At 33.5% G+C, this 23,879-nt stretch overlaps 1 protein-coding gene across 1 annotated transcript in view; it reads right to left on the bottom strand.

The window, feature by feature from the left end:
* Positions 1–23,879, bottom strand: part of slc45a2 (solute carrier family 45 member 2) — a 57,461-nt gene that overhangs the window by 20,829 nt on the left and 12,753 nt on the right. The window contains exons 3-4 of the mRNA XM_030148270.1: positions 8,204–8,571; positions 5,246–5,389 (exon numbers count right to left, since the gene is read on the bottom strand). Of these exons, the coding sequence (XP_030004130.1) occupies positions 5,246–5,389; positions 8,204–8,571 (512 nt within the window). The remainder of the gene's footprint in view (positions 1–5,245; positions 5,390–8,203; positions 8,572–23,879) is intronic.

Here is a 23,879-nt window from a genome sequence, read left to right as displayed (position 1 = left end):
TAGATTACCAGTGACCCAGAATAGATCTGACTACATTTGGGGAAAAGTAGGTCAAAGTTAAATTTTTTTTAATGAATTTGTAAATTCTTTTTTCTTCTCCCATTTACTTATAATTAGAGAAATTTCAAATGTTAATAAAAACTTCAATTTTGTTTCAATATACCTCAAACTTGCCACATATATAGAGGCAATAGATATGCTGACATCAGCACATGCGTAAACATGATGACATCAGCTGGATTGATGCCAGAATAAGCAACAATGTGTGAGGGGCGGGGTTTGTTGTGCCTGGAACCACTTGTGACATATACTTATATGTTATTGTTGTTGTTATTTAGATAGATAGATAGAATGATAGAAAGAATGATAGAACGATAGATAGAACGATAGAACGATAGATAGAACGATAGAACGATAGATAGATAGATAGATAGATAGATAGATAGATAGATAGATAGATAGATAGATAGATAGATAGATAGATAGATAGATAGATAGATAGATAGATAGATAGATAGATAGAACGACAGATAGAACGATAGAACGATAGAACGATAGATAGATAGATAGACAGAACGATAGAACGATAGATAGATAGAACGATAGATAGAACGATAGATAGATAGAACGATAGATAGATAGAACGATAGATAGAACGATAGATAGAACGATAGATAGATAGAACGATAGATAGATAGATAGATAGATAGATAGATAGATAGATAGATAGATAGATAGATAGATAGAACGATAGAACGATAGAACGATAGATAGATAGATAGATAGATAGATAGATAGATAGATAGATAGATAGATAGATAGATAGATAGAACGATAGATAGAACGATAGATAGATAGAACGATAGATAGACAGAACGATAGATAGATAGAACGACAGATAGATAGATAGATAGATAGATAGATAGATAGATAGATAGATAGATAGATAGATAGATAGATAGATAGAACGATAGATAGAACAATAGATAGAACGATAGATAGATAGAACGATAGATAGATCGATAGATAGATAGATCGATAGATAGATAGAACGATAGATAGATAGAACGATAGATAGAACGATAGATAGATAGAACGATAGATAGAACGATAGAACGATAGAACGATAGATAGATAGATAGATAGATAGATAGATAGATAGATAGATAGATAGATAGATAGATAGATAGATAGATAGATAGATAGATAGATAGATAGAACGATAGAACGATAGAACGATAGAACGATAGAACGATAGATAGAACGATAGATAGATAGATAGATAGATAGATAGATAGATAGATAGATAGATAGATAGATAGATAGAACGATAGATAGATAGAACGATAGAACGATAGAACGATAGATAGATAGATAGATAGATAGATAGATAGATAGATAGATAGATAGAACGATAGATAGAACGATAGATAGAACGATAGATAGAACGATAGATAGATAGATAGATAGATAGATAGATAGATAGATAGATAGATAGATAGATAGATAGATAGATAGATAGATAGATAGATAGAACGACAGATAGAACGATAGAACGATAGAACGATAGATAGATAGATAGACAGAACGATAGAACGATAGATAGATAGAACGATAGATAGAACGATAGATAGATAGAACGATAGATAGATAGAACGATAGATAGAACGATAGATAGAACGATAGATAGATAGAACGATAGATAGATAGATAGATAGATAGATAGATAGATAGATAGATAGATAGAACGATAGAACGATAGAACGATAGAACGATAGATAGATAGATAGATAGATAGATAGATAGATAGATAGATAGATAGATAGATAGATAGATAGATAGATAGATAGAACGATAGATAGAACGATAGATAGAACGATAGATAGATAGATAGAACGATAGATAGAACGATAGATAGATAGAACGATAGATAGACAGAACGATAGATAGATAGAACGACAGATAGATAGATAGATAGATAGATAGATAGATAGATAGATAGATAGATAGATAGAATGATAGATAGAACAATAGATAGAACGATAGATAGATAGAACGATAGATAGATCGATAGATAGATAGATCGATAGATAGATAGAACGATAGATAGATAGAACGATAGATAGAACGATAGATAGATAGAACGATAGATAGAACGATAGAACGATAGAACGATAGATAGATAGATAGATAGATAGATAGAACGATAGAACGATAGAACGATAGAACGATAGATAGATAGATAGATAGATAGATAGATAGATAGATAGATAGATAGATAGATAGATAGATAGATAGAACGATAGATAGAACGATAGATAGATAGAACGATAGATAGATAGAACGATAGAACGATAGATAGATAGATAGATAGATAGATAGATAGATAGATAGAACGATAGATAGATAGATAGATAGAACGATAGATAGATAGAACGATAGATAGAACGATAGATAGAACGATAGAACGATAGATAGATAGATAGATAGATAGATAGATAGATAGATAGATAGATAGATAGATAGATAGATAGATAGATAGATAGATAGATAGATAGATAGATAGATAGAACGACAGATAGAACGATAGAACGATAGAACGATAGATAGATAGATAGACAGAACGATAGAACGATAGATAGATAGAACGATAGATAGAACGATAGATAGATAGAACGATAGATAGATAGAACGATAGATAGAACGATAGATAGAACGATAGATAGATAGAACGATAGATAGAACGATAGATAGATAGATAGATAGATAGATAGATAGATAGATAGATAGAACGATAGAACGATAGAACGATAGATAGATAGATAGATAGATAGATAGATAGATAGATAGATAGATAGATAGATAGATAGATAGATAGATAGAACGATAGATAGAACGATAGATAGAACGATAGATAGAACGATAGATAGATCGATAGAACGATAGATAGAACGATAGATAGATAGAACGATAGATAGACAGAACGATAGATAGATAGAATGACAGATAGATAGATAGATAGATAGATAGATAGATAGATAGATAGATAGATAGAACGATAGATAGAACAATAGATAGAACGATAGATAGATAGAACGATAGATAGATCGATAGATAGATAGAACGATAGATAGATAGAACGATAGATAGAACGATAGATAGATAGAACGATAGATAGAACGATAGAACGATAGAACGATAGAACGATAGATAGATAGATAGAACGATAGAACGATAGAACGATAGAACGATAGAACGATAGATAGATAGATAGATAGATAGATAGATAGATAGATAGATAGATAGATAGATAGATAGATAGATAGATAGAACGATAGATAGATAGACGATAGATAGATAGATAGATAGATAGATAGATAGATAGATAGATAGATAGATAGATAGATAGATAGATAGATAGATAGATAGATAGATAGATAGATAGATAGAACGATAGATAGATAGATAGATAGATAGATAGATAGATAGATAGATAGATAGATAGATAGATAGATAGATAGAACGATAGATAGATAGAACGATAGATAGAACGATAGATAGATAGAACGATAGATAGATAGATAGATAGATAGATAGATAGATAGATAGATAGATAGATAGATAGATAGATAGATAGATAGATAGATAGATAGATAGATAGATAGATAGATAGATAGATAGATAGATAGTTTATTTGTCCTCACAAAAAACATATGACATAACAAAAAGCCAAAAACAGCAATATTGACACCATATAAACCCTGGGGCACTGATGGGGGGAGGGGGGTAAACATGACAAATTCATGGGGCCCAGTGTTTGTGGGGGGGTCCATAGAGAAGAGGAGGGGGTCCAGTGGATACAGGGTAGAAGCTGTGAAAATTTCATGTAAGATCCACTGTGTAAGAGATGCACAGAAGCTGGGAGTCGAAAGTAGAAAGAATGTTAAGATCAATAAGAGACTTAATTTCATGAAAGGGTCCATAACATTTACTTTTCAAGTGATGATGGCTCCCCTGCATATACCCACCATATACTAACACATTAGAGTCTCTTTAATGATTTGTTCAGTTCTGTTATTGGATTTGGAATGAAACTTCTGCTGAATTTAACTTTTTTTTTTCCACTTCATTGACCTGTAGCACTGACCAGAAGGAAGCAGTATGAAATATGGATTCAAGGGGTGACCGGGGTCAAGTGCAACTGTGTGTGTGTGTGTGTGTGTGTGTGTGTGTGTGTGTGTGTGTGTGTGTGTACATATATATATATATATGTTGTTCTTATTTCTATATAGAGCTTTTTTTGTGTGTCCTTTTCAAGGTTATTATCGTTAACAAAAACTAACGAAATGACGAAAACTAGAATTGAAAAAACATTTTTGTAAACTGAAATAAATAAAAACTATAATTAAAAGAAAAAAACAATAACTAACTGAAACTGTATTGTGTGCTTATAAAACTAACTAAAATATATAAAAATTATGCATAAAATTCCCTTAGTTTTCGTCTTTGTCAATGTGGGATTGATATGAAAGCAATTTATTTTGCTCTAGCAATTTTAGCTAGCAGCACCATATGATATTTAAGGGTCCGACACTTGTGTTCACTTGTGGTTTCCAGTCGTCTTCTGGTCCCCACTCTACCTGGAAACATGGAGACTAAAGTTGGGAGAAAGCAGCAGAGTCCTGTCTGGGATTTATTTGAATACGACGACAGAGAAGAAGAGAAAAGATATAAAAAACTAAAACTAAACTAAAACTAAGCATTTAGAAAAAAAAATGAAAACTAATAAAAACTATCAAACCTGCTCTAAAAACTAATTAAAACTAACTGAATTAGAGAAAAAAAAAAAGTCAAAACTAAATAAAACTAAACTATAATGAAAAATCCAAAACCATTAGAACCTTGGTCCTTTTACTGGTATACTTTTTGTGGTTGTTTTTTCATGTAGTTCTGGAATAAAGGACCAATTATTTGTCATTTTCAGACATATTTGTTGTATTTTTTTTTTTTATTTTTTTTTTACAATTTTTTTCACTTATTAAAAAAATCATTTAATCATATCAAATTGAAGAAAATAATTGATACATACTGTACTTTTTTTTTTTTTTAATTTAATTTTTTTTTTTTTTTGCCCATCCCTGGATTTTAAAGCAGCACACATATAATCTGACTTTACATTATGTCCTTCATTTTGTGGTCCTTTTGTTTTTGTCTCCAAATACTGTAGACACAGAACTAGAATTACCTGTCCCATAAAATCGGTGAAGAAGAGCATGTTGCAGAGGAAAGCTGTCCACCCCAGCAGATGACTGACACAAAGGTAGCGGTAGTGGTTTGGCATGTTGATGATAGCTTTCATCAGCGACCTGAACGTCATCCTTTTCTGGGCCTGCAGACAGAAATATAACCAAGATGCATAATCAAAGCAAGAAGCTCAAACATGGGTCAGGCTCCAAATAAAACAGCTTCTCCTATCACTGCACTTATTACTCTACTGCTTTTTTTTTTCTTTTTTGCTGCTCAGGGCATGACTGTCAGTAGTTCAATAGCTTCAAAAACATGGGTCCTTTTTAAAGACCATCATTAAGATTAAAAAAAAAAAAAAAAAGATTCAGCAGAAAGACTTCAAGGAGACATGTTAAAGGCTTAAAGACAGACAGGTAATGATGGAAGATGGGAAAAAAGGGAACTGAAATAAAAAATAAAAAATAAAAAAATCAGACTCTGTATTCTTTGAAACAACTAATTAGATTTCATTGTAGTTCAAAAATGTGTGGGACTTCGACGAGGCTTTGCTCTAAGCACATTTTAGTGGCCCATTATAATTGAAAGAAAAAAAAAAAAGAGACTGCTCCAGCAGATAGAACCAAATGGAAACAATTAAAATAAGACCATGAACATGTTGAGGATCATTCTTATTTACGTCTAATTTCAGGCTTTGACAGTGAACCCTTTATCAGGTAAGTGACTATTTTTGGTCATTTCCGCAAACATTAAAGTAGTTGTATGTAGGATTGTGGCCCAAACTGGTCCTGCAATTCCATTCAAAATACTGTAGAGCAGGGGTGTCAAACATGCGGCCCAGGGGCCAAATGCGGCCCACCAAAGGGTCCAGTTCGGCCCCTGGGATGTTTTTGCCAAGCGCAAAAATTCCAGTCTTGAATTGAATTCAGAAAAAAAAAAAAATTAGCTTGAATTAAGGAAAAAAATGTTGAATTAAGCCAAAAAAAATCTTCAGTTAAGCAAAAAAAAAAAAATCTTCAATTAAGTAAAAAAAAAAAACTTCAATTAAGCCAAAAAAAATCTCAAATTTAGCAAAAAATCTTCAATTAAGCAAAAAAAATCTGCAATTAAGTAAAAAAAAATCTTGAATTAAGCCTAAAAAAATCTTCAGTTAAGTAAAAAAATCTTCAATTATGCCAAAAAAAATCTCAAATTTAGCAAAAAATCTTGAATTAAGCCAAAAAAATCTTCAATTAAGTTAAAAAATCTTGAATTAAGCAAAAAAAAAAAAAATCTTCAATTAAGCCAAAAAAAAAAATTCTTCAATTAAGTAAAAAAAAAAATCTTCAATTAAGCTAAAAAAAAAAAAATCTTCAGTTAAGTAAAAAAAAAAATCTTCAGTTATGTAAAAAAAAATCTTGAATTAAGCAAAAAAAAAAATCTAGAATTAACAACTTAATTTTTTTTCTTTGTTTTAGTGCAAAAATAACATTAAATTATGAAAATATTTCCATTTACAAACTATCCTGGAACACAAAAATGTGAATTTTGATTGATTGATTGATTGACTGATGTATTTATTTCAAACATGAATGTCAAACAGAAGAAAATAAATAAACAAAACACTTAAACATAAGACATATAATACATATTCGAAAAGGAGTGAGAAGAAGTACAACTTATAAACTCCACCCCTTCTCCTTATATAATTAATAACAATAATAACCTTCCTCGTCTAATCATATCTATACACTATGCCATAATATGACTGATACTTACTGGTAAATAATTAGGTTTCTGGCTTTATATTATTATGAACAAATATGAACAACCTGAAATGATGTTAAAATTAGGAAAATAGTATTGTTTGACTCTTGTATCAAGTTAGTGATAAAGGTGTAAAAGCACTGAGGGACTGGATTAAATAAGTTTATACGTCTTCCTACTCCTTTTCGACTATGCAGAATTGAGACTTGTAAGTGCTGAAGATAGATTCTGTCCATTTGAATGTTCTATTCTGTTTTTATTTTGTTTTGGGTTTTTTTTTTTTTTTTTTTGCATGTTCGAAATAAAATAAATATATAAAAAAGTACTCAAAGGCAGCCATAATAGGCTCAGACCCATGAGGGTTAAAAGACTGACAAAGACAGGAAGTATTCAGCACTGAACCTCTAACCCTGGCAAATATGTGAAAAACCATAAATGATCACTTCACTCTGGAAATATATTTTAACCACCACAGTCTACAACACCATTCCAGAGCATCATGAAACAAAGGAGCAACTTACCTTATGGTGCAAGAATATGCAACTCAATAGAAATATTCATTCAACAAAAAAATCAACAAAAAGTGTCAAACACACTATAACTGTGCAAATATATAAAAAGAACAATACTTCTTATCAACTCAGAACACTGTCAAACACACAAAAACTGTTCCGACTAGTTTGTCCTAATGCATGCTGGGAAACTGCCCCCAGCTGCCCCTCCAACACGTCACAATATTATGGGGTAGACTTTATTATATTATTTTAAGTAGCAATTGTTACTGTTAACAAATAGGTCGTGTCTGTAGAATTGAACCAGTCAGAATGGATTTTACTGGCCGTTATTACGGTTGATTAAAATGGAACTGATGTCCATAGTTTGTATTTACCCACCCCCAAAATCATTTTTTACAGTGTGTGTATTTAGTCCTGAAAATGTTTCTCTGCAAAAACATTATATATATATATATATATATATATATATATATATATATATATATATATATATATATGTATATATATATATATATATATATATATATATATATATATATATATATATATATATATATATATATATATATATATATATATAGCTCTTTTAAAAGCACAGATCAAGCCTGTGCATGACCCTGAGCAGGATGAGTCAGTGAAAAAACTCATGAAATATCTGAGAATTCAATGCTGAGAGAGTATTAAAGCTCGTACTGTACCTCCTTATTTGGCTGCTTTGCACTGGAGGTTACTGAGTTTGCTTCCCCCAGGGCAGAGAAAGACCTCGGCCTAAGATCTGAAACTGATGATGAGACCCCCGGGGCGGTGGATTCCTTCCCCAGAGTCCCATAACCGTTACTGTTGGAGCCCAGTAGCCGGAGGGCGCTGGGAGGTGCAGAATCAGTGCAGGATGTGTCTTTGACCAGCGGTGTTTCTGGAATACTGAAGAGGTGTACGGTGAGGAAGATACCCCAGGTGAGCGCTGAGAAGAAGTAGATGACCTGGTACTCAGAGCCCAGCAGCTGACCCAGCAACGAGTGACCCCAGTCCATGGCACCCACCAAGTAGCCACAAGCTCCACCAAGTCCTGCACACACAACACAGGTGGAGACCAAAACATGTCACTGCTTTACAAATAGACAGGGTTGATTTATTTACTTATTTTATTTTTATCTTTATTTATTTATTTATTTAATTCAGAAGCCCACATCACAACACTCACACCACATACACATCTTACACACTCCACCACACACAGAACATTTACACAACCAGGACAGGACATTGATTTTTATTACTGACTGACATTTTGTTTCTTTTGTATATTACATGTCATATATCTTAACCCCCCCCCCCCCCACACACACACACACACACACATTATGATGATGTAATGTAAATGTTGTATAATAGGGTACATAATGTCTTTGTCATTTGATGTCGCTTCAATAAAGGTCATGAAGATAGATAGATCAGCTGGATCGATGCCAAAAGAAGCGGCAATACATGTGAGGGATGGGGTTTGTTGTGCCTGCAACCACTTGTTACATCTACTTCTGTGTTATTGTTGTTGCTATTTAGATAGATAGATAGATAGATAGATAGATAGATAGATAGATAGATAGATAGATAGATAGATAGATAGATAGATAGATAGATAGATAGATAGATAGATAGATAGATAGATAGATAGATAGATAGATAGATAGATAGATAGATAGATAGATAGATAGATAGATAGATAGATAGATAGATAGATAGACAGACAGACAGACAGACAGACAGATAGGATTTTGTCCAGGTGTTGTAACCTCCATGGGGGGGGTGGTTTGTGGAGTCAGTCTAACGGCCACAGTTTTACTCAAATCATCCAAATTGTGTTACTGTGATGACACAAACATGTTTGATGACAATGTGAGGAGATCATCGTTCCCTGTCCACAATAATACAATAATATAATATAATACACTGAAGACTTTAACAGTCAGTTGTTTTACTTTAGGGCCCATATAAAGCCCTACTTTAGTCTGAAGTGGGTCAGATCAGTAAAATACTTATAACCTACAAATAATGACAATTCCAAATTTTTCCTCTGTTTTAGTGTAAAAAAGGTGAAATTACATGAAAATGTGTAAATTTACAAACTAGCCTTTCACAAAAAAATATGAAAAACTAGAAATATGTTAAGAGAAGTAAGTATAATTTTACTAATTTTCTGCCAGTTACTGAAATATTTTGTAAATTTGCAGATCCATTGTGATCTGTAAGTTGCAATGCACATTTACAAATGATAAGAAGAGGCAGAATACAGTTAAAATTGCTCTTATTTTTCATAATAAATTTAAGTTTTTTTCATGGTTGTTCATGTTATTCACATTTTTAAAAGGACAGTTTATAGATGTAAACATTTCCATAATGTAATTTTACTTTTTTCATTATAAAACACATTAAACTGTTTGGAGTTGGTATTATTTATATATTATTATGCTATTAATTCACTGGTCCGGCCCACTTCAGATCATATTGGGAGGATGTGGCCCCTGAACTAAAATGAGTTTGACACCCCTGTTCTACAACATTGATTCACCAGTAAAACCAGTGGAGTTGGATCAATGACAGTGGATGGAGACACTTATTTTATGTTCAGTTAATGATATATTTGACTGAAAAAGTCACTTTTTCTTCGGTTTTCTCTGTTTCTGATATAATAACCCTCAACTTCACTCTGAGCTTTTATGAAAATCTACACGATCAGTGAATTAAATATAGGAAAATTCCTGATGTTCACTGAAAAAACACAAAATGCAGAGGATAATATTAGAAGAAATGGTGATAAATCAAAAACAAATATAGAGAAAAAAATGAACTATTTTGGAACTGCCACAAAAGTAGTGCACACTGACAGCATAATAAACATGCAGCTCAGATAAAACTAGGACATGGCCTCAGGTAAAAGCACCTACATTTGTTATATTGAAAAGAGAGTTTATGGACTCCCTGTATATCTGAGCTGACATACTTTCTATTTAGTCCTGAAAATGTTTCTATGCAACAGAAAAATCTTTCCAGATGACCTTAGGTTTAGAGGTATACTGTATATGTTCACATAATGCAAAACCACAACAAGCTGCAAACACACAGATGAACCATAGGATGTTGGACTTTAAACTGGGGACATCGTAGACCTTCAGATATAATTGGACACAGCAGACGCAGAGGCTTTAGTCTGTTATTGAGTAAAACAGCGATGACAAGTTACAAATTTAACCCATAAAGAGCCAGTGCTGTTTTTGTGGCAGTTCTCAAATTAATTTTTCTCTATTTCTAACCTTTCTCAAGTGATTAATCTCCATTTACTTTAATGTTATATCTTGTATTTAGCATTTTTAAAGTGAAAATCAGGTATTTTCCTATATTTAATTCACTGATCATGTAGATACCTTTCTGTGTGGAGTTTGCATGTTCTCCCCGTGTCTGCGTGGGTTCTCTCCGGGTACTCCGGCTTCCTTCCACAATCCAAAAACATGCACTAATAGGTTAATTGGTTAATCTAAATTGCCCATAGGTGTGAATGTGAGAGTGATTGTTTGTCTCTATATGTTCAGCCCTGCGATGAACTGGCGACTTGTCCAGGGTGTACCCCGCCTTCGCCCCTATGTAGCTGGGATAGGCTCCAAGCGACCCCCGTGACCCTAGTGAGAATAAAGCGGGTTCAGAAAATGAATGAATGAATGAATGATCATGTAGATCAGGGGAGTCAAACTCATTTTAGTTCAGTTCCACATTCAGCCCAATATGATCTCCAGTGGGCCGAACCAGTGAAATAATAACAGTGGAAAAAGTAAAATTATATTATGATCAGGTTTACATCTACAAAGTTTCCTTAAAAATCTGAATAGCATGAACAACTTCAATTGTCTTAAGAAAAACAAGAGCAATTTTACCAATATTCTGCCTCAGTTTATCAGTTTATCATTTACACATGTGCGTTACAATCGCACAAAACATTTAGTAACAGGCAGAATATTAGTAAAATTGCATTAACTTCTCTTAAGACATTTCCGTTTATTCATATTTGTTCAGGTTTTTTGTAAAAGTATAGTTTGGTAATGTAAACATTTTCATGTAATTTTACATTTTTACACCAAAAAAACAAAGAGAAAATTTGGGGTTGTCATTATTTATACTATAAATAATGACAACCAGTAAAATATTATCAGAATAACCTATAAATTTTATAGGTTATTCTGATAATATTTTACTGGTTCTGACCCACTTGAAACCTAATTGGACTGTATGTGTCTGTATGTGAAACCTGAATTAAAATGATTTTGACACCATTGATTGTTAATATATTCAGTGTAATTTTTACATTTCACAAACTCATCCCGCAGGCCGGATTGGACCCTTTGGTGGGCTGGATTTGGCCCCCAGGCTGCATGTTTGACACCTGTGATGTAGATGGTTATTAAAACTCAGATTAAGGCTCAGGCTTATTATATCCAAAACACAGAAAATTGAAGACAAAGATAGTTTTTTCTCCAAAATATATTGTTAACTGGACACAAAATAAATGTGTCCATCCACTGTCATTGATCCAACTCCATGGGTTTTACTGATGAATCAATGTTGTAGAAGATGACGGTGTTTCCACAGTAACTACGGAGCCTCTGAACATCCAAATGGGTCATATCTGATGACCATGAAAAGATGAAAAACTGCATTTTATACCAATTGAAGTAGCGAGGGGCAGCGGTGGGATTTAGATCCAATCAAAGGTCATGACATGGTGGCCAAAGTGTTAATGCTGTAACCTGGTAATTTTGTGGAAAACAAGATGGATGCCCATTGACCTCTCACATGACCTTTGATTGGATTTAAATCCCACCGCTACTTTGCACAAACCAGTTTTAACCAGTTTTATCAGTTTTGGATTGCACAATTGTCCCCTGTTCACTCATGCATGAAAACCTGGGTCTGTAAATTTGGACAAATATCCAACAATCCCCTACCTACTGACGTCCAGAAAAGAAAATTCCAAAAATTATCAAATGCGGAACTGGGGGTAATTTTTGAAAATGTAAAGGAATGTAAATCATAGTATTAAGCCCATTAGCACACATTAACATCTAAATCTAAAACTCATTTTCTTTCAGGTTCCACATTCAGCCTGATTTGATCTCCAGTGGGCCGGACCAGTAAAATAATAGCATAATAACCTATAAATAATGACAACTCCAAATTTTTGTCTTTGTTTTAGGGTAAAGAAAAAAACATTAAATTATGTAAATACTTACTTTTATAAACTATTCAGACAAAAAAGATGTGAATAACCTGAAAAAACTGAAATTTCTTAGGAAAAATAAGTGCAAATTTAACAATATTCTGCCTCAACTTCTCATTTGTCCATGTGCATTATGGATCAGATCTACAAAGACACTAAACACTGAGGAGCAGGCAGAAAAGAGTTCAAATTGTGCTGAATTTTCTTTAGACATTTCAGGTTGTTCATGTTTGTTCAGGTTATTCACATTTTATTGTTACAGGATAGTTTGTAAATGTAAATATTTTCATAATTCAGTATTTTTTGCACTAAAACAAAGACAGAAATTTGAAGTTGTTAATTAAAGATTTTTTTGCTAAATTTAAGATTTTTTTTTTTTGCTTAATTCAAGACTTTTTTTTACTTAATTGAAGATTTTTTTTTTGCTTAAGTCAACATTTTTTCCTTAATTCAAGCTAATTATTATTATTTTTTTTTTTTTTTCTTAATTCAAGACTGTGGAATTTTTTACTTTTTGCATAATTCAAGATTTTTTCCTAAATTTAAGATTTTTTTTTTTTTTGCTTAATTCAAGACTTTTTTTACTTAGTTGAAGATTTTTTTTTGCTTAATTCAGTTCAAGACTGTGGAATTTTTGAATTTTTGCTTAATTCAACATTTTTTGCTAAATTTAAGATTCATTTATTTTTTGCTTGATTCAAGACTGTTTATCTTACCAGCCGACAGGCCGTAAGCTACTGTCGTCATGCGGTGTCCGTCGTCGTCGTCTGTCGTCCGTTACAAAAATTTCAATCGTCTTCTTCTCTGAAACTACAATTCCGATGGACTTCAAACTTGGTATACAGCTTCTTTATGATGATGTCAACAAAAGTTAGTGAAATTATTTGGATCCGGATCTGATTCTGGATTTGGTGCCACTTTGAAAAATGTCCCCATTATAAGAGATAGGAAGTGGATGGATGCAATAACTCAGTAAATATAAATGATATCCAGTGTAAATTTCTACAGTCCAGCCCTGATGGGGAGTTGACCCAAACATAATGTCCACATGCTGATCAGGATCTTCTTCTGGATCCGGGAACTTATGGAAAATTGGAAAATGCAAAGCACGACATAAAACACAGAAAAAATTATTTAAAAACACCAACTAAAAACAACCCATATATATGATAAAATATTAAAAACTGCACATAAATAAATCAATAAATTAGTAAAGGTAAGAAAAAAAAACATCCAAGGGACTTGATTTTTCTTATATTATGCAGATAGGAAGCTAAAGGATAGACTGTTGTGTGGAGGGGGGGGGGGGGGGGGGGGTTGTTAAATGTGTTATACTTCCTCCCACTCCTTTTCTTTGTTTTCATGTACATGTCCAAGTTTTATGTTTTTTCATGACTTCTAACTATCTGTTCCTTATTTCTAAAAAGGACTAAGTAAGATTACTTTGTTTTGTTGCATATTCGAACTAAACTAAACTAAAAAAAATAAATAAATAAAATGTAACAAAATTTATTTTCATCATTTTTGCTGAACCTATATCTGACCAACCCCAGACCATAACACATGGAGGACAGACCCTCCATATTAGTCCTTATTAGTCTATTCCATATCTTCCTTTAGAATATCTCTCTGATGATGTTAAAAACACTGTAGAGCAGGGCTGTCAAACTCATGTTCTTTCAGGTTCCACATTTAGCCAGATTTGATCTCCAGTGGGCCGGACTGGTAAAATAATAACAATAATAAATAAACGAATAAATAAATAGATAAATAAATAAATAAAAATAAAAATAATAATAGTAATATTTTAACCTATAAATAATGACAACTTCAAATTTTTGTCTTTGTTTTAGTGCAAAAAAAACCCCAATTAAATTATGAAAAAACTTACTTATATAAACCACCCAAACAAAAAAGATGTGAATAACCTGAAAAAACTGAGATTTCTTAAGAAAAATAAGTGCAATATTAAAAATATTCTGCCTCAATTTGTCATTTCTACATGTTCAGTACGGATCGGATCTAAAAAGACACTAAACACTGAGGAACAGGCAGAAAATAGTTCAAACTGTGCTGAATTTTCTTTAGACATTTCACGTTTTTCATTTTTGTTCAGGTTATTCACATTTTATTATTACAGGATAGTTTGTAAATATAAATATTTTCATAATTTAATGTTATTTTTTGCACTAAAACAAAGACAAACATTTGAAGTTGTTATTATTTATAGACATAATGTAATATTATTTTCACATCAAACCCAGAAGAAAATATGGAGTCGTTATTTTTTTATAGGATATTTTACTTGAGATCATTTTGGTCTGTATGTGGAACCTGAACTAAAATGAATCTGTAGAATTTTTGCACTTTGTAAATTCATCCCACGGGCCAGATTGGACTCTTTGGCGGGCTGGTTTTGGCCCCCGGGTGCATGTTTGACACCTGTGCTGTAGAGTGCTATGCTAAGTGCCAGTATTTGTCATGTACAGCAGCTTTAAGTGCAGCGCCTGCATTTCTCTCCAAATCCCTCATTGGAGTGGAATCTCATCACACTCCTGTCATGTCTGAGCCCAGAAGTGGAGTAGTGAATGGGCTCCAGGCTATTTTCCCAAATACGAGCATTTTGCACTGGTGAGAAAATAAATGTGTGTCATTGCTTTGACACTGAAGCCACACGGTCCTCTGGGCTCAGAGTGGATGGACTCCGGTCAAAAACAGATCCAGGAGCGAGCTGTTGACGTCACTAGTATTCCTATAATTAGTGCTGAGTCTGAGCATGGATTTTTTTCAGATGACTGTATATACATCCACCATATCTTCTTTACTCTCTATGAACCACGTTGGACATCCCTGACCAAATCAGATCCAGTCCATCGCTGCAAATTATTTGGTTCTCACCAGTGGTGTAGTGGTCCCTGGAGAAGTGGGTAGAACCTCAAATGTTTCCTTTTTTTTCCCTTGTTTTTTTTAAGTAGTCCAGTAGCCTTTCATAACATTAGTCTTTCATAATGTTAGCCTTTCATAACATTAGCCTTTCATAATGATAGCCTTTCCTAGCATTAGCCTATCATAACGTTACCCTTTCATAACATTAGCCTTTCATTGTTACCCTTTCATAACATTAGCCTTTCATTGTTACCCTTTCATAACATTAGCCTTTCATAACGTTACCCTTTCATAATGTTAGCCTTTCATATCATTAGCCTATCATAACATTAGCCTTTCATAGCATTAGCCTTTCATAATGATAGCCTTTCCAAGCATTAGCCTATCATAACGTTACCCTTTCATAACATTAGCCTTTCATAACGTTACCCTTTCATAACATTAGCCTTTCATTACGTTACCCTTTCATAACATTAGCCTTTCATAACATTAGCCTTTCATTACGTTACTCTTTCATAACATTAGCCTTTCATAATGTTAGCCTTTCATAACATTACCCTTTCATAGATTTAGCCTTTCACAGCATTAGCCTATCATAACGTTAGCCTTTCATAACATTAGAATTTCATAGTGTTAGCCTTTCATAGCATTAGCCTATCATAACATTAGCCTTTCATAACATTAGTCACTCATAGCATTAGCCTATCATAACATCAGCCTTTCATAACATTAACCCATCATAATGTTAGACTTTCATAACATTAGCCTTTCGTAACATTAGCCTTTCGTAACATTAGCCTTTCATAGCATTAGCCTATCATAACGTTACCCTTTCATAACATTATCCTTTCATAATATTAGCCTTTCATAAGATTAGCCTTTCATAACATTAGCATTTCATAACATTAGTCATTCATAGCATTAGCCTATCATAACATCAGCCTTTCATAACCTTAGCCTTTCATAGCATTAACCTATCATAATGTTAGCCTTTCATAACATTAGCCTTTCATAAAATTAGTCTTTCATAGCATTTGCCTATCATAACCTTAGCCTTTCATAACGTTAGCCTTTTATAACATTAGCCTTTCATAGCATTAGCCTTTCATAACATTAGCCTTTCATAGCATTAGCCTTTCATAATGTTAGCCTACTCACACATTTTAACTATTGGTGACAACATCTCTCCTCTAAATGTGCAGTCACATGACCAGTAGTTTAAAACAGTGACTCATTCTGAAACCACCTTAAAACTGACCTCAGAATTATGTATTCCATCAAAGTAGGTTCTCTCATTATGTGTCACTCATTTAAAAGACGGTTATCCTGCCTTTATCGTTCCAATTTCCAAATTTCACGCATCTTTCAACAAGACATGCAGTGACCTGTCAATCAACCGGGGAGACACTGGCACCTGAAACATCCAATCAGGTTCCAGAGGTGGACAGCGTTAGTTAGCAATATTTTCCTCAGCATGACCCGCCTTACTCTGCCTCTGATTGGCTCATCAGTCCTCATGCCTAAAGTTAACCAATCTAATCAGTGAAGGCAGCGAGTACTAGCCAATTAGAGGCAGAGTAGGGCAGGTCATGGCTTCATCATCTGAGGGGAAACATGGGTAATTTGGCTCAGATACTGAACGGTGCGAATCAGGGGATTTAGAAGTGGGTATATGCAATGAGGACTGAAACATAAGTAGGTATACCATGTAGATACTCCAAGATTTAAAAAAAAAAAAAAAAAATAGATTTCTTTATTTATTCTATTGGTTTATTTAATAGGGACCATGCACATTTATGAACATTGTTGTATACAAATACACCCATGTAAATATGCCAGAATTAGTAAAAATAACTACTTTTCATCTGCAGTCCCTAGGCAGGTGACGGACACGAGACAGAAAACAGCCAACACTGAACAGCACTCATTCACTATAAGTTAAAAATTTTAAAAATACACATAATGTTGATGACATAGACATCATCAAAACAAATAAACGAAAAACAAATCAACATAGGATGATCACAGGGGCGTTAGCCTAGACATGCATCTGTATACTTACATACAGTTTAGAAGTCTTAAATAATTTGTTGTTTTAAGAGTTCATTTCTTATTTTACGTGTTCGTACATGTGTAGACATGTTTATTTCTAGATTTAACAGTCTTAATTCAAAAAATCTTGACAAGTGAAATTATTTTACTGCATGGACAGATATTTCACGTGTTTTGAGTACCTTTTTCCTCAGATTTTGTATTTTTATCTTGGTTTTAGACACCCTGTTTTGCAGTTTTTATGTAAGAACAGAACAGAACAGAACAGAACAGAACAGAATAGAATAGAACAGAACAGAACAGAACACAATAGAACAGAACAGAATAGAACAGAATAGAACAGAACAGAATAGAATAGAACAGAACACAATAGAACAGAACAAAAAAGAATAGAACAGAACAGAATAGAACAGAACAGAAAAGAACAGAATAGAACAGAACAGAAAAGAATAGAATAGAACAGAATAGAACAGAACAGAAAAGAATAGAACAGAATAGAATAGAATAGAACAGAACAGAAAAGAACAGAAAAGAATAGAACAGAACAGAACACAATAGAACAGAAAAGAATAGAACAGAATAGAACAGAACAGAAAAGAATAGAACAGAATAGAATAGAACAGAATAGAATAGAACAGAACAGAAAAGAACAGAAAAGAATAGAACAGAACACAATAGAACAGAAAAGAATAGAATAGAACACAATAGAACAGAACAGAAAAGAATAGAACAGAATAGAATAGAACAGAATAGAACAGAACAGAAAAGAACAGAATAGAACAGAAAAGAAAAGAATAGAACAGAACAGAAAAGAAAAGAAAAGAACAGAACAGAATAGAACAGGACAGAACAGAAAAGAATAGAACAGAATAGAACAGAACAGAATAGAACAGAATAGAATAGAACAGAATAGAATAGAACAGAAAAGAATAGAACAGAATAGAATAGAACAGAAAAGAATAGAATAGAACAGAAAAGAATAGAACAGAATAGAATAGAATAGAACAGAACAGAAAAGAATAGAACAGAACAGAATAGAATAGAACAGAACAGAAAAGAATAGAACAGAATAGAATAGAACAGAACAGAATAGAATAGAACAGGACAGGACAGAACACACACTAAGTGAAAGGATGAGAACTCAAACACGACTGTGGCGTGTGGTAATAGGCGTGGCAGTGGTTTACAGAGCTTTGTGTGATTCTCTGCTGACTGAGTTAAATACTGTGTGTGTGGTAGACCTGCAGAGAAATGAACTGGTGACTGCAGGTGTTGGAACAAAAATAATATTTATATTGTTAAAGTGAAATCTTTCATGTTATTGCGTGTATCAAACCCAGCATCTCTCAAGTTGGGGTTCTGATGGTACAGTGTAACATCGGAAATTCAGTCTTAGCCTTTAAGTTACTTGTTGACATTTCTGGACAACAGAGTATAGTGAATGGAGCCGCATGGTGAGGAAACATTGCTTAAGGTTAAGGTGCTTAAATGTTGACAATTTTATAGTACGGGCATTTATCTATTTATTTATTTGAACATGTAAGGTGAAAAGAACATCACTTTTAGAACATTAGACCAACATGTGTGCTGGTCCAGACCCCTGTCCACATCCACATGATCCCTTTGAACATCATTCCTGCATGGCACCGAACAAAGCAGGTCCGCTCACTGTTCATGCACAGGTGGACCTGACAGACCCTGGAGACCACATTGGACCTGAGATTGGTGACTCACTGTCCTCACTGGAACTGTCACTAGGGGTTTTTCCATTGGACATCTGCACAAAACTTTCCTGATATTTACTAAATGTCGAAAAAACAGAAGTGTGTAATGTCGTTTTTTTCATTAAATCCCAAATACGATGATTTGTTTATTTATTATCGTGAGATGACATGAGAAGTCATTCCATAAACATGGCGACGAACGTAAATATGGTGTTGAATTACAGATATATTCATTATTATTATTATGTTTTACAACTCTATCCCGTACTAAATTTTTAAAAAATTATTCGGCTTCCTGGTATGTCCACATATACCGTGCCATGTTTCTTTTAAAACTCTTCTTCTTTGCTTGTTGTAATGTCTGTCAACATCCTTTTTTACAAAAATTCATGTGAGATACCCACCCCACCCCGATCACCACCAAAATTTAATCATTTGTTCCTTGTGCCAGTATCAACATTTCCTGAAAATTTCATCCAAATCTGCCCATAACTTTTGGAATTATCTTGCTAACAGACAAACAAACAAACAGACCCTGATGAAAACATAATCTCCGCAAACAGTCACATGCCCGATAAAGGGTTAACCATGTATGTAACTTAACAACAGAGTTCGCTGACTTCTGAAGGATGAATGTTCAGTCATTTGTGTACAACAGGTTTCATCAATAGTATCTTTGAAAACATAATAAAGGTAATTAAAAAGCTCAGCTGCACACAGATAATGAAAGCTGCTGCTACCCTTAAAACTAACCAGGCCATCAACAGGCTGAATGGAGGTAATAACATTTCATAACTGCCATTCAATGAGTGGCATTCAACTGTGCAGCTCCAAAAGATTGCAAAAGCTCATGGAAAAGGACAAAAGGTACATGAATCACAGAGCAGCACGCTCCTTCCACCCAGAAGCTCAAATCCCAGCGGTGGAAGGGGGCGTCTGAGCAGTCATGTGGCCGGCCCCCGTCTCCCTCAGCCCAGACCCATGACTGCAGCACATGACTCGCTCAGAGCTGGATTACCGCCTGCCTGACTAGCATGCTCCCACCAGCCGGTGCCTGCTGACAGCTGAGAGCGCCGCTGACGATCACACTGAAAACATGATCCTGGCCCCAAGCAGCACATGAGAACACAGCTACATCTGCAGACCCTGGGTACTTTTAACAGAGTGATTTAAGGATATAGTTTTAAGAGGAAGACGGGAGCAGAGGGGAATACAGTCGTGGAAAAAATTATTAGACCACCCTTGTTTTCTTCAGTTTCTTGTTCATTTTAATGCCTGGTACTGAAGCATCATATATTTTTCTATATTTAATTCACTGATCATGTAGATGTTCATAAAAGCTCAGGTTAAAGTTGACAGTTACATAAAAAAAACTGAGAAAACTGAAGAAAAAGTGACTTTTTCTGTAAAATATATCATGGGTTTTACTGGTGAACAAGGTTCTAATAGTTTTGGATTTTCCATTATAGTTTAGTTTTATTTAGTTTTGACTTTTTTTTTTTCTAATTCAGTTAGTTTTAATTCATTTTTAGAGCAGGTTTGCTAGTTTTTATTAGTTTTCATTTTTTTTCTAAATGTTTAGTTTTAGTTTAGTTGTAGTATTAATTTTAGTTTTGTCGTCTCTTTTCTCTTCTTTTCTGTCGTCGTATTCAAATAAATCCCAGACAGGACTCTGCTGCTTTCTCCCAACTTTAGTCTCCATGTTTCCAGGTAGAGTGGGGACAAGAAGACGACTGGAAACCACAAGTGAACACAAGTGACGGATCGTGAAGTGTCGTATGGTGCCATTAGCTAAAATTGCTAGAGCAAAATAAATCGATTTCATATCAATCCGACATTTACAAAGACGTAAACTAAGGGAATTTTATCCATAATTTTTATATGTTTTAGTTAGTTTTGTAAGCACACAATACAGTTTCAGTTAGTTATCGTTTTTTTCTTTTAATTATAGTTTTTTATTTATTTCAGTTAATGAAAATGTTTTTTCAATTCTAGTTTTCGTCATTTCATTAGTTTTCGTTAACGATAATAACCTTGATCATGTATCAAGGTTCATCATGTATTTTTCTATATTTAATTCACTGATCATGTAGATGTTCATAAAAACTCAGGTTAAACTTGACAGTTATATAAAAAACTGAGAAAACTGAAGAAAAAGTTATTTTTTCTGTAAAATATATCATGGGTTTTACTGGTGAATCAATGTTGTAGAAGGTGACAGTGTTTCCACAGTAACTACGGAGCCTCTGAACGTCCAAATGGGTCATATCTGTTGACCACAAAAAGATGACAGACTGTATTTTACACCAATTATTTACATGTATTGATAGGTTTAGTGGATTAACAGATATTAAACAGTTTAGATCAGTAGATGGTTTTGGTAGATGGTGGACGTTTGGGTCTTTGGGAGCTAATATCGTCTTTAAAGTGAACAAAACCTCACATATACATATACAGACGCGTAAAAAATTATTAGACCACCCTTGTTTTCTTCAGTTTCTTGTTCATTTTAATGCCTGGTCCAACTAAAGGTACATTTGTTTGGACAAATATAATGATAACAACAAAAATAGCTCGTAGTAGTTTAATTTCAGAGCTGATATCTATCCATTTAACATGTTTTCTTGATAAAAACCAAAATCACTTCAGTTCTTCCATCAGTATCTATGTCATTGTACTGACAAAAACAGTGCTTTTATTCATTCCATGTTTTCTTTTCTGTCTGTTTTAGTCACATGATACACACAGGAGTTAGGACTGGATTGTATAACCATTGTTTTTGAGGACTTTTGATGGTTTGATAATTTTTTCCTGACTATAATTTATTTTTTAAGTATTTCATGATTTTATATTATTATTATTTTTTATTTATTTATATATTTTTGCAATAGACTCTAGACAGTAGACTAATTCATCACAAGTTCAAAATGTGGTGCTATGATTATTCACATTTAACCAGTTAAATAGTTGTTTTCATTACAGATTTGTCCTTATTATCCCCACTTAATCACATACAGATACAATTCAGAGCCTTGGTTTTCCACAGAGATCAGAGGAAGCCGAAGCTAGAGGGCAAAGAAAAGATAAAGTCCTTGAAATCCTTGTGTAAGTAACAACCTAATCCTATTTGATTGTAGGCTGATAAAAGGATGATCAGATGATTTTTCTGTTCCACAGTTTCCTGTACTGTCAAACAAAACACTGTGAGCAGTAACTGATTTGATTTTAACAAATAAAAACCCAAACATCCACTGAAGACCAAAAGCATCTACTGATTTAAACTGTTTAATACCTGTTGATCCATTAATCCTATCAATACATGTAAATAACTGGTGTAAAATACAGTTCTTCATCGTTTCATGGTCATCAGATATGACCCATTTGGACGTTCAAAGGCTCCGTAGTTTCCATGGAAACACTGTCATCTTCTACAACATTGATTCACCAGTAAAACCCATGGAGTTGGATCAGTGACAGTGGATGGACACACTGGGTTTATGTTCTGTTATTGATATCTTTGCTGAAAAAGTCACTTTATTTCCATTTTCTGTTTCTGATGAAATAACATTGAATTTACTCTGAGGTTTCATGAACATGTAAATAAAATATAGGAAACTCCATATAGGAAAATACATGATTTTCAGTGAAAAATGCAAAATACAGAGGATAATATTAGAATAAATAGTGATAAATAACTGAAGAAATGTTAAATAGAGAGAGAAATTCATTTGGGAACTGCCAAGTAGTACTGGGTGTGTATGGGTTAAACCTGTCACATACACTTTTTAGTTTAAGACTTTATAACACTTCATAACATTTGTTTTAAAGATATATTTCAGGACGTTATTAGTGACTTTTAACCCATAAAGACCCAAACAGCAACCGGTGACACAAACCATCTACTGATCTAAACTGTTTAATACCTGTTGATCCATTGATCCTATCAATACATGTCAATAACTGGTGTAAAATACAGTTTGTCGTCTTTTCATGGTCATCAGATATGACCTAGAGGCTCAATAGTTACCGTGGAAACACCGTCATCTTCTACAACGCTGATTCACCAGTAAAACCCATGGAGTTGGATCAATGATAGTGGATGGACACATTGGGTTTATGTTCAGTTAATGATAGATTTGACTGAAAAAGTCACTTTTTCTGCAGTTTTCTCTGTTTTTTGGTATAATAACTCAACTTCAGTCTGAGCTTTTATGAACATCTACATGATCAGCAAATGAAATATTGGAAAAGACCTGATTTTCACAGGAAAATTTCCAAATACAGAGGATTACTTCATAATAAATGGTGACTAATCACTTACGAAATGTTAAATATAGAGTAAAAAAAATCATGTTAAACAGTTTAGATCAGAAGATGGTGTTGGTCAGTAGTGGACGTTTGAATCTTCATCCTCCTCAGACCCAGTTGTGGGTTTTCTGTCCACATTTG

This window comes from Sphaeramia orbicularis, chromosome 12 (assembly GCF_902148855.1).
Source record: "Sphaeramia orbicularis chromosome 12, fSphaOr1.1, whole genome shotgun sequence".
Taxonomy (NCBI): Eukaryota; Metazoa; Chordata; class Actinopteri; order Kurtiformes; family Apogonidae; genus Sphaeramia; species Sphaeramia orbicularis.
The sequence above is the reverse complement of the archived record's forward strand: the minus strand, read 5'-3'. Positions and strand labels throughout refer to the sequence as shown.